This window comes from Mauremys reevesii, linkage group 1, assembly GCF_016161935.1.
Source record: "Mauremys reevesii isolate NIE-2019 linkage group 1, ASM1616193v1, whole genome shotgun sequence".
In the NCBI taxonomy this organism is placed as follows: domain Eukaryota; kingdom Metazoa; phylum Chordata; order Testudines; family Geoemydidae; genus Mauremys; species Mauremys reevesii.
Window position 1 is genome coordinate 357683598 of NC_052623.1, and position 12571 is coordinate 357696168.

The 12571-nt window shown below is 53.6% G+C and overlaps 1 protein-coding gene across 7 annotated transcripts in view; it reads left to right on the forward strand.

The window, feature by feature from the left end:
* The window catches only part of SBF1 (SET binding factor 1), a 139672-nt gene that overhangs the window by 87277 nt on the left and 39824 nt on the right, over positions 1–12571 (forward strand). For all 7 annotated transcript variants that reach the window (XM_039520181.1, XM_039520180.1, XM_039520182.1 and 4 more), the window contains exons 3-5: positions 4961–5098; positions 5365–5493; positions 8794–8904. In XM_039520181.1, coding sequence (XP_039376115.1) covers positions 4961–5098; positions 5365–5493; positions 8794–8904 — 378 coding nt within the window. The remainder of the gene's footprint in view (positions 1–4960; positions 5099–5364; positions 5494–8793; positions 8905–12571) is intronic.

A 12571-nucleotide genomic window follows, 5' to 3' on the forward strand; every position in this document is an offset into this window, starting at 1 on the left:
AACCTTGGTGTACTAGCGGGATCCAGATTGGCTAGCCTCAGTTGCACTCAGGTGCTGTTACAAGCCCACAGAGCCCTTAGCTTATTGTTTCACTGGGTGTGCAGGAGTGTGGCATCGCAGCCTGGCTCTGCTAAGGGATGGAGCAGGCAGTTTCTGTAGGTGTGAGCTTTCAAGGCTGCCATTGTCCCCCATGTAGCAGACATTTCTGCCCAGCTGTCTTCACTGCATACTAATGCAGGCATTTGAAGAGCTTGGCCTTTGCTAGTGTCCCCATATGTAAAAGGTAAACAGGATGACCCGGTTGTGAGCCGTCGATCCCAGGCAGACTCGTGGCAATGCTGGTACAGGATGCAGTCAGTAAATAATTACAGGGTAGGTATATAATTAATGTCAGATGACATGGCTTTATGGAAAATAGGATTTGTCAGACAAACTTGATACTGTTTTTTGATGAGATGATGAATTTAGTTGATAGATTCATAGAGTTCAAGGCCAGAATGGAGCATTAGATCATCTAGTGTGACCACCTGTGTCACAGGCCATTGAATGTTACCCCTGTACTGAGCCCAATAACTTGTTTGACTAAAGCATATCTTCCAGAAAGGCAGCCAGTGTGGATTGGAAGACATAAAGAGATGGACAATCCATCACTTCCCTGGTTAACTCCCAGTGGTTAATCACCCCCACAGTTAAAAAATGAGGCTTTATTTCCAATTTGAATTTGTCTGGCTTCAGCTACCAGCCACTGGTTCTTGTTCTGCCTGTCTCCTCTAGATCCAAGAGCTCTCTGGTACCTGGTATTGTCTCCCTGTGAAGGTACTTCTACACTGTAATCAAGTCACCTCTGAAAGCTGGCTCCTGGGGTTGTAGTCAGGCTCTTTGCAGCCCAGCTCTCGGCCCCACCTCCCCATGGACATAGAAACCAGAATTCTTTCCCCCTAGGTGTAGCAGAAGTGACTTTTGCGGGGAGAGGCTGCTGCGGAGAGGTGCAGTCTGTGCAGAGCTCAGGTCTTGGCAGCCCCAAGAGAGACGAGGATTAGGGCTATGTAGAGGACTCTTATCTACAGGAAACTCCATTCCTCTTATCTGGCTCTCCCCAGAGCTGAGGTTACTCATTCTCTGCTAGCTCATCTCTTGCCCTCTCCCTCACTTGGCAGCCAGCAGCAGTGAGTTGGGTTACAAGGAGAGAAGGTAATGACTTTTCATGCAGAGCAATGCTAGCACACCTAACAAACCAAGCTAGGGTGACCAGATGTCCCGATTTTATAGGGACAGTCCCAATATTTGGGATTTTTTTCTTATATAGGCTCCTATTAACTCCCATCCCCGTCTTGATTTTTCACACTTGCTGTCTGGTTACCCTAAACCAAACTGATCTCCCGACTTCTATATAAGGTCACTGCTCAACCATCTCTGGGTTGGAACATGACCTGCATTTGACAGCTCACAGCAACTCTACGCAGCGCATCCGGACAAGATATGGAGAATTCCATATCTGCTTAAACTGCAGTGTAATTCCACCCTGACTTGAATATGGCTAGGGCACTCTGCCTAATGCCTGGCTCTTCAGGATTCCTGGAGGATTTGTTGTAACCCTGAGTGGTGAAGGCTTCTGCTTTGGTGGGTCACCATAGATACAGCACCTCTAACATTAATGGGCTCTTTGGTGCTCATACGGGGCAGCAATTGACATCTTGACTCACAGGGTCGCTAGTAGGTAAATTGCCATTTGCAGCATGTAGGGCCAGTGTTCTTTGGAGATGTCCCATGCATGGACTGACCTTGCCTGACCCTGCTTAGCTTGTGGGCACCAGCAGAGGGTAGAGAGTCTTGATGTTACATCTTCCATGAACAAGGGGTTTTATAAACACATGGCTACTTTGTCAAGTATCAGAGGGGTAGCTGTGTTAGTCTGGATCTGTAAAAAGCAACAGAGTCCTGTGGGACCTTTAAGACTAACAGATGTTCCAATACATCTGTTAGTCTTAATGGTGCCACAGGACACTCTGTTGCTGATGGCTACTTTGTGTTGCCTTGTGTATGGGTTAGTAAGCTGGGTAGCCTCACTTATGTTGGGCTGCCAGTAACACTGCATAGTCTCCCAACTCCAGGCCTGAAGGGTGGGAGCGTATCTGCTGCTCGTTTGAGGCAGAGACTTGTGTGCAGACCAGATGCTATATCCAGGAATCTAGCTTCTCTCCTCCTAGTGGTTTCAGGAGGAGCTCCCAGCTGGAAGCTGGCCTTGATGCGTCTCAGTTGGCCTGTCATGCCCTTGGTGTGTCATGCATTGGGGACTGAATTCTGAAGGCATTCGGCTGCCGTGAGGTTGATCTAAGCCTAAGGGGAGATAGCTCAGTGGTTTGAGCATTGGCCTGCTAAACCCAGGGTAATGAGTTCAATCCTTGAGGGGGCCATTTAGGGATCTGGGGCAAAAGCAAAACAAGAAAAACCACTGTCAGGGACAGTACTTGGTCCTGCTAGTGAGGGAGGCAGGGGACTGAACTTGATGAGCTTTCAAAGTCCCTTCCAGTTCTGTGAAATAGGTACATCTCCAAAGAGAGATTGCACCTGCTGACCTCCAGCTCCTGGAGAGAGAACTGGGTTTACATAACCTGGCTGCCTTGCTTTGGCTGGAGCATGACTTCAACACCATGGAAATAGCCTGGGGTGAATTTACATAGAGGACGTTGTTCCCCTAATCCCTTTTAACGATGTTTGCACACTGCAGGCCATTGCAGGCGATAGTGTTTGTCTTTGAAATAGGTCAAAGATCCCTTGGTACAGAGGGTAGGTGTTGGGGAGACAGCAGGGTTTCTGTCCCTCGTGCCCTCATCACTGTAATATCTGGACACCTGGAAGTGTGTTTGATGCCCATTGTGGTCGTCGACTATGTACCACTGTGATGGGTGCTTTAAAAATACCTGGGGGGAAGAGGTGGATAAACAAGGCTGGTAGCTTTGGAGAGGGTGTAGACTAGAACAGTGGTCCCCAACGCGGTGCCCACGGGCGCCATGGTGCCCGCCTACTGACAAGGGAGCGCCCTGCCACCGAGGAGTGCGGCTGCCGAACAAACAGCCACCGAAATGCCGGCGAGAAGCGGCAACGTCAAGAAGTGTCACTGCCGAAATGCTGCTGCTTTTCGGCGGCATTTCGGCGGCGACACTTCTTCGTGTTGCCGCTTCTTGGCAGCATTTCAGTGACTGCTTGTCCGGCAGCCGTGCTCTTCGGCGGCCAGTCGTCAGATGCCTGCCACACTGAAAAGGTTGGGGACCACTGGACTAGAGTGCTTCAGGGCTGACCAAATCTCTCTAGCCCTAATGATCCAGTAGCCTCCTAATTGAACCTCCCTGTTGATCAGGTCAGCAGGCTTTGGTCTGGAACAGGAATCCACATCACTTTGCAGGGAGCCTGCCATCTCTCATCATCAGCCTGTTACTTTCCCCGGCCTCTGGCAGAAGGGGTGATGGTGGCTGGAAGGAGTGGGTGGTGCTAAGCTGCTCTGTTCCACATTCAGAGGAACATAGTTTTTAAAAAGTCCCCACAAGCTGTGGTAACTGGGTAGCACACAGCAACACTACACAGTTGTTTAGGGGAGGAAGTGAGGAAAAGCCCTATATCAGTGAAAACCTCATGGGGAATTCTCGGCCAGAAGGCTGGAATTCCCCCCCCCCCCTGCAGTTGGGCTGGGACCCCGGGGTAACTCTTGTGGCAAGTCCCCGGGGATCGCTGAGCTCAACCTCATCTGAAATGCGGCATTTCAAGCAGCACCAGGCTGGGATGCTGATTCAGAGGGAGGAGGAACCTCTATTGCAGGGGTTGGCAACCCTTCAGAAGTGGTGTGCCGAGTCTTCACTCTAATTTAAGGTTTTGCGTGCCAGTAATAGATTTTAATGTTTTAAGAAGGTCTTGTTCTATAAGTCTATAATATATAACGAAACGATTGTTGTATGTAAAGTAAAGAAGGTTAATGTTTAAGAAACTTCATTTAGAATTAAATTAAAATGCAGAGGCCCCAGAGCAGTGGCCAGGCCCCGGGTGTGAGTGCCACTGAAAATCAACTCGTGTGCCGCCTTCGGCATGTGTGCCATAGGTTGCCTACCCCTGCTCTATTGGATCCACTATTCATTTATCAGTGTATTGTGCAGCCTGTACCGTATAGTGCCAAATAGGTAACAGGCCCCACCCCCAGGAATTTACCGTGCAGCGATGCCTTCTTGGAGTGCCTCTTCCCTGTCAGCTGCCTGGGCCTCGTCCGCATGCAGCTGCCCAGGACACTGATTAAATGGCTCCAACTGACTCTCCTAGATGAGGGAGAGTGACAGCTCTAGTTTAGACTCCACTGCCAGGTTCAGCTCAGGGCAGACCTGTGTGCCTGTGAATGGCAGCCCTGCCTCCTGGATGTCACTCTCGGCACAGCTCTCTTCTGCCAGTCTGGCCAAGCGAGATCTTGCAGCTCTTCTGAGACAGTAGGGGAGGCCCCTTGGCCTGAATGGGAACAGGTGCTTCTGCTCAGCTGTTATCCTGGACGTCCTCTTCCGTTGCCTGCATTCTAACAGTTGCCCTCAGGGCTTCTCTAGGGTGGGTTTCTTCACGTCTTTTGGAAGATGGTTATGCTGCTTGGTGCTCTGTGTGTATATAGAAAGGGGCTCCGTCATGAATGCTGGCCACTGCTCCCTGCTGGCAACTCTTAACTGAGCCATGCTTGTCTGTCTGAACCCACCAAGTACATGGCATGTTAGATAGGTAAGAAGCCAAACTGCCTGCCCTGAGGAGCTGACAGTGCAGTGGCTGTGTTCCTTCATGTACAGCCCCTCCAGGAGCTCTCGACGTGCTGCATAAGTGATGGGGGGGGAGGGGCTGGGGGAAGAGGAAATGGGTCAGCCTGCATCCACCTGCCCCCGAGCGGGCTGTACAAGTCGGCTCCAGCTGACCATTGTGTTCTCACCTTCGCCTCTTGCAGTTTTGTCAGCCGAGCGGTTGGCAGCTCTTCACCGAGCGGAATCCCCCCACCTTCTTCGTCGCTGTGCTGACGGACATCAGCTCCGAGCGGCATTACTGCGCCTGCTTCACTTTCTGGGAGGCTGTCGAGAGTGCCCAGGTAATGTCCCCGCGGGGGAGGCTGCCTGTGAAAGTGTTGGGGGGGTGTTGCTGAGCAGGCAGCTGTGAGCAAAAGCCCCTTATGAGAATTGTGGTTTCCCATCGCCCAGGTTGGTTGTACCCAGCACTCCTTTGTCAGAGAAGGGCCGTGATCTCCTGTAGTACCTGCCTCACATGGTGGTGTAGCTGTCTGAGGTGGTGGTGGGGCGGGGGGTGTCTATCCCCTCTCAAGTCCCTGCAGTGGGTCTGATCTGTCTCTCTCCCCAGTCTCAGAGCCACTCAAGGAATGGTGAGGAGGAGGAAGAGGAGTCGTCATCCCTTGTCCAGCCTGCGCAGCTCTTTGCTCCTAAGAGTTTGGTGCTAGTGTCACGACTGGACCATACTGAGGTTTTCCGGGTAAGTGCTGCATTTGGGGAGTAGAGGGTGGTGTCTGGATTCTCTGGGGACTTCCCCTTGCATTGATTCCTTGGCCCTCGGAGCCACTGTCAGCCAACTCTTCTGCTTCTGAGAATTGGGGCATATAAGAGAGAGCACCAGTAGCAGCAGCGGCCTGTGGGATTTACTGCTATGGTGCCTGCTCTGACCTTCTGCTCATGTCCAGCAGTTACTCAGGGCCATGTGTGTGGCTTATTCTGATCCTTCCCCAAGCTGTCAGGCTGTGGAGCGGCAAGGTGAGGACTTGCCTGGGCTGGGCAGCTGGCAGCCTTGCCCTGCCTCTCAGTAAAATTCTAAGCACAAAATGTTCCTGGTGGAGCCGTATCTCCCATCTTTATATTCTTCATGCTTGCTCTGTTATGAGGCTGTAAAAGGCTTGGAAAGGTGCAAGTTACAGCCTGGCTTGTTCCCAAAACGCAGCTCGAGTGGGTATGATCGAAGAGTCAGCAGCACCTGGCTTGCCAAGGCAGGCATGTGATCCTTGTGGCTGGATGGACTGGCTGACCCCTCTTGCCATTCTCTTCTTCAGCTCTTGGGCCAAATGCACAGAGCCTTGCCCTTGTACTGTGGGCGTGCTGGCCGGGAAGCAGGGCTCGCATGCCCGCTCCAGACACATCGGTAAATGGCCGAGAGACTAGTGACTCTTCTCATCTTCAGTGGAGACTGCCAGCCCTGGTACCTGGTGTAGCCAGATGCTTAGACTGAAATAGAGCATTGCATACTGGGACATGCGGTCTCCTCAAACCAGAGACCTGCATTGAAGGAGGCCACACTTCGGTCATCCTGGAGTGATGCCTTAGCATGGTGGCTGTGTGCTTGGATTGGCTGTTGTCATTCCCCAGGTCAGTGGGTCTGTCCCTCCTGATAGCAGTAAGACCTACTGTGGTTTTTTTTTTATGTGGGTCAGGGGGTTATAACATTTCTGGGGTTGGTCTGATTAGCCCTTCCTCTGACCTGCTGTCTTGGTGCTGTACCTGTCCAGAAATGCATTCCCTATTTTGGGGTACTGGTCGGGCCCACCCTTGGCGATGTCCAGGGTTCCTGAGTGGCACAGCAGCTTGGAGTTTTCTGAACAGTAAGAATGTTGTGCTGTGCTGCATGTCCCAAAGGGGGAAGCACCTTGGGGGCTTAGCTGGCAGAACTGTCTGAACAGCTGCCAGGATGAGAACTTGGCAGACCTGAGCAAGAAGCCACAGAGACTTCTCCAGAGTAGATGTTCTCTAAGTGTGAAGTTCTCCAGGGCTCTTTGTTTTTCCTGATTCCTCTAGATGGGAGGCTGAGATCACCATTAGCCAGTCAGGGAACCTCAGGCTACAATGGCCCTGTCCCTCTGCAGGTATTGGTCCCAGGGAAGAGAGCTTGCCATGCTGGGAGAGTTCTTTGTGGGGCTGTGGGGCAGGGCATTGTAACCTTCCTGTGAACAAGACATCTGGGTAATCAGGTAACCTGGTGAGCCCAACATAAAAGCTAGGCAGAGATCGATGCAGAAGATGGTACCTCGAGTCTATCTCCCCATGCAGGAAACTTGTCAACAGCATCTGTTCCAGTGCTTTGTCCCCTTATGCTGGGCTTTCCAGGGGTGTTGTGTGACAGACTTTCTCCTTAGAGGGTGAAAGGAGAAGAAACTATTTGAGGATGTAGGCACTGCTCATGTGACCAGCTGGGACTCTGGAGTTAATGCTTTATCCAGCTGGTGGAGACTCTGGGCTGGTGCCTCTTAGGACTTGCATAGTGTTTCGTGGGATCATTCAGATTTTGGCAAGGTGAATCCCTATTGAAGGGCCCTGAAAAAATGCAGGGGACATGAAATGTCATTCTCTTGCAGTGCATAAGACCTGCTGGTAGAAGTGTGGAACAGAGACTTCACCCTACAGTAGCCGTGATAGGCTGGGGGGTCAGGAGGCAGCTTGGGCTGGAGATCGGAATTTGAGGTTCGCCCCCTGACCCAGCAGGGATGGGAAGGGCTGTGGAAAGGAAGCTCCCAGACCAGGTGGGTGGGGGAAGGGTCCTGTGGTGCCCATCTTCGGGTGGTAAATAACCAAATGGAATTGAAGAGCAGCAAAGGCCATACAGTGGCCTTGCCTGTGCGGCGTGTGGGGCGAATTCTGGGGGCGGTGTGTCCTGGCTCTCATTGGAGGTTGCACTGGGGCAGCTTGCAGCACTTCTCAGCCGCAGCACACCTGAGTGCCCTGCAGTCTGGCCAGGGCTTCCCTCCACATGCCTGGCTTGTTTTTGTTGGGAACATGAGCAGTGTTTGCACGGCTCATTTGTCTATGTGATTATATTGCTCAGTCACTTGAGCTCTCTAGCTTATTAATTCCTGGGAGCAGATAAGCATCAAGAGTGCCTGACTCCTGCCCTGTTGGGGCTTGGGGTTACATCAGTTTCCTCCTTTTGGTTAGGGTCTGATGACCAAGGAAATGCACCTAGGATGGTGTAAGTGTCCCGTGGAGCCTATTGCTTTCACAGCACAAGCCGGTTCCCTCACGCTGCCCTTGCTCGCTCTCCACTTTGGTTAGTTAGTACTTGCGAGGTCTTATCACAGCATGTAGTCTAGATCTGTCCATCCCAGTGAGTTAGCCTAATGCTGGGCTGGGACATTCCCTTCTGTCCCGAGTGGGTCAGGCTGCTTATGCACTAAACCAGGAGTCTTAGCTGAAGACAGATGTGCGTTGGGTCCCAGATGCATCTCCTGAAAGTTAGAACTGCTCGCAGTGCTGACCACTGGACAGTGCTGTCTTTTCATTAGACTTTTGATGTAAACCTGCAGAGTTGTCAGGCTAGGTGCAGGGGCTCTGGAACTCTGGCACTAGGGCTGTCCTCCTCCTGGACGACTCTTGGATTTTCTTCTCCCCCGGTGCTGACTGAAGCAAAGCCACAGATTGAAGTGCACTGTTGGTGGTGCTGGAGGTCAGCCTGGTGCCGTGGGGAAACCAGTAGCATCAAGCTGGGGCCTGTCCTGCTGTCTGTGCCTGAGATTGCACCCCTTGGACAGGGACTGTGTGCAATAAATACACAATTCCTTGTTGGCGACGAGGGTTGTGAACGTCACTCTGAAGTGTTTGCAGCAGACAGGCTCCAAGCCCTGGCTGGGCCAGAACACACTGTCCGCATGAGCAAGTGCTGGGCGTGCAATGGTGTGATTTGCTTGGAGCCCCAGCCAGTACCTGTGTTTCAAAAGAGCGGCCTCCCATGCTGTGCTCAAGTGGCTTGTCTGCTGCTTGCTGTGGACACACCTCGGTGCTCTGTTTGCTCCTCCAGAACAGCCTGGGTTTGATTTACACCATCTACGTGGACGGGCTGAGCGCATCGCTGGAGAACGTCATTGGAAACCTCTTGACATGTACCATCCCCATTACAGGGGGAGCTCAGGTTGGTACCTGCTCATTTCTGTGCCCTCTTGAACTTGCCTTTCTCTCCCAGTGTGTGAAATGGCTGGAGATATGGGTGGGGAATGTTTCTATCCCGGCTCTGCTCCAGGGTGCTATGGGAATCGTGGGCGGTATCACTGGCCGCTGGTTTCCCGGGATCAGCTGTGAAGCAGGTTGTGGGACAGTGCACTCAGGAGAGGCAGGAGGAGGCTACAGCTGCACTGCAGGCGTTGAGTGGCTAGTGCAGGCAGTGGCTTCCCATGTACTAGGGATGGAACTGCAGCAAACCACCTTGAGCTGCCTCTGGCTCCTCCCAGTGTCTTAGGGCAGCTTGGCTAATGGGTTAGGTAGGTGTCTAACTGTAGTATTGCTTAGCAAGGGGTGGAAATTGGCCATGGTTGGAGAGTCCCATCTCAACTCCCTCCTTGGGGTACCCTCTTCTGGAGTGTCACCTGAAAGCACAGCATGGCTTGGCCATCAGTTAACCTGACCTCCCACATGGACGAATCTGTCTGTGAGAACAGTTGCCATGCCCTGGGCATGCATGCAGCCAGCAGAGATTCTGTTTCTCCATTAAGCCCCATCTGTCATACAGAGCTGCTTCAGAGCCTAGCAGCCACAGTCCGTTGGTCAGAGCTGAGACCACCCAGCTGCGCTGGATAGGCTGAACGGGACTAACGTTTGCTGTGGGGAAGGCCTGGAATCCCCTCTTCAAACAGTCTGACGTGGGAATCTGGTCTCATGCTTGTTCCCCAGCAGTCTGGCTTATGCTCAGAAATAGGGCTGTAAAAATGGCCCCTCCTTGTCATGCTCGCTGATCATCCCAGTCACTGACCAGAACAAATGTTCTTGCAGTGCCCCTCCTGCTCCAGGAGAGCCAGCTGGGCTGCACTCTGCCTGGAGCCGGCAGCAGAAGGGACGCCCAAGGGGTGATGACAGAGCTTCTCAGCGGGCGTGGACATGGCCCAGCTGGCTTTGGAATCCTGGCAGGGAGGGTTAGGAGCTGGCAGTTTAGCCCTGGGTTCTCATGAGGTGGGGTGTCTGCACGCTTAAGGGTCTTAACTACGATCCTAGAGGTCGTGGGTTTGAGTCTCGCTCAGTGTCTCACAGAAAGGCCACCTCCTGTTCACCCAGCTGATCCGTCAGGTGAGGGCAATCAAAGGTGGTCGGATGTGATGCTGGGCACGTCACTCCCTTGTCTACTGCTGACTAGGAAATGGATGCGCCTTAACTGCCTCAGCTTGATAAGCCATTGATTCAGGGGAACTTAGACTCCCATGCTGCACTGACACCTGGCAGCTCAGCCTGGACTCAGCACTTCACTCCTGCAGCTCAGCCTGGACACAGCGCTTCACTCCTGCAGGGGTTGAGTTACGTGCTGCGAGCTGCTTTTCTGAGCTCCAGTGTGCTCAGCATGAAATCGCCAAGCCTCCTCCCCAGGATCCCTCTGGGCTGGCTGCAGCCTCTTGCCCTGCACCCCCAGAGGCCATGGGGATCCTCGAGTTGCAGTGTGCTCTAGTCCCAACAGAGTCTCTGATCTGCTCAGAGGCAGTCAAGTCAAGGGACCTTGGTGCCTAGAAGCACCAGATGGGGCCCCCACCTTGGGCGCTGTGGCACTGTCTGAAGAAGGGGGTGCAGCCTTCTCTGTAGGCATCCCCAGGATGCCTGTAATGCAGAAGTGCCACCTTCATAGTCTCCAAGCCACTGGGCTTGGGGCTTCCTCCCCGGTTAGCCTAGAAGCATGCACAGGGCATGGAGGGGCCTTCCTGGGGGAGGCTGGAGGTTGTATATCAGCCATGCTTAGGCCCCCCAAAAGGAGAAAGGGGACGTTCGGTTTGTGAGCCACACGAGGAGGAGGCTGCATACCACGTGCCCGGGGCTCCTCCCCAGCCTAGGGGTGAGAGGGGTCGCCCTCCTGCAGGTGTGCTGGGTGCAGCTGACCTCGGCCAGGTCCCTCGTGGGCAAGCTGTGCAAGCAAGTGGATAAGGATTGTCGAGTATCAGAGGCTCAGGGAGTGACATGTCTCAGTGGCGCCTAGAGTGCTCCTGGGAGTGGGCTGTGGCCGTAGCAGTTGGTGCATCTCGGTGCGCACAGACCCTGGGGTGCTGGCGTTAGGGCAGTTTGAAGGTGGCACCACCCCTTCTTGCACTTTGCTTCCCCCCTGCTGTATCTGGAAGGGCTCTTTCTAAATGTTGTGATGTGGCTTTTGCTGTGTCTGTCTGCACATTCCCTCCGTCGTGGGTTCAGGGCCCAGTTTACTGTCGGCTTTGGTGTGATGTGTGCATGTCTCTCCTTGTTGTCTGGCTGTGCTGCAGTGTTGTGCGTTTCTAACTGACTGTGCGATCTCTGTCTGTCTCTATCTCAGCCTGACGTGGAGGACGAAAGAGCGGTATGCACACCTTTTCTTTCATGGGTCTGTCTCCTCTGTAACACTCCTCCCTTGGGTGTCAAAAGCTGCACATGTCCGGCCCCTGCAGCTGCTGGGTCAGCATCCCCCACAGAGAGTGGGAGGAGAGACTTGGGCACCGTGCATCTCCCCAGCCCAGGCAGTGCACCCTTGGTTGTGCACATGGCCGCGTGTGTGTGTGAGGGATGCAGGTGACCATGCACATGGGCCACAGAAGAAGGGGTTACATGTCCTGGGACCCAGGTGGGTGACATCAGAGTTAGTATGCTCTGTTCTCACCTCCTGTTGAATGCACAAGATCCCAAGTGTTTTCTGGGAGAAGTCATGTTGGGTTCTCTGAGAGCCAAGGCTGTTCCTTCCCCTGTGTGCGCCAGTGAAGGTTTTAAGGGGCGTCTGAGGTGGGGCAGTGGCCAGGAGGGAGCGTGCCAGGTAAATGTGGTGACGCTAGTGTGCGTGAGCATTGCTGTAGAAAGCTGAGCAGGGAGATGGAGAGGAGTCTCTTGGGGGAAGCTGCTTGCTTAGGGGAATGTGATCAATAGACCTGAAGTCCTGAGATCGTGCAGGCTCTGAACCAAGGCCAGGAGCCCACGGGTGGGTGGGAGTCCAGGCTCTGGGGCAGGGGAAGAGCTTAATACAGGCTTAAAATAAATGGTTGCAAAAAGGGGAGGCTATGCTGATCCATCCAGCCTTCGTCCCTCAGACCAGTCCGGGGCAGCTGGGGCTCCCTCTTCCTTGCGCAAGGCTCTGTACCGGCAATGAGAGCTCGTGTGTTTCTGGTGACAGGGCCGGGCGGTGCTCTACTGGCTACTCCAGTTGCCGCGACACTGACACTGCGTGTGCTTCTGGGCGTGCCCAGGATATCCCAGTGAACTCCATCCCATAAGCTGAGTGCTAAGTACAGCTGTAGCTGTCTTGGGGGTGGTTCCCCTCTGCAGCTGGCCAGTGGCTCTCCCTCACTGAGGCAGCACTGAGGCAGGCAGTACCTGCATATCTGCCCCACCGCAGGGTGCAGTCACACTCACACCGCAGGTGGGAAAAACGCAGTAGCCTATGGTGGGCGGCCCTGTGCCACCCCACAGGGTATAAAGCCGGACGATGTCCCTTTGGCCCCTGCGTCCTGTCCTGTCTGTCACTGGGTGAGCCCAGCTGCTTCTGGAGTTTGGCCTTCCACTCTGAGGTGGTAGGTGGGAGCTGGCTCCCTGTGATGCCTGTGCTCGTCTGTTACTCGGCCCGAATCCCAGTGACTGGTGTATGTCTGTTT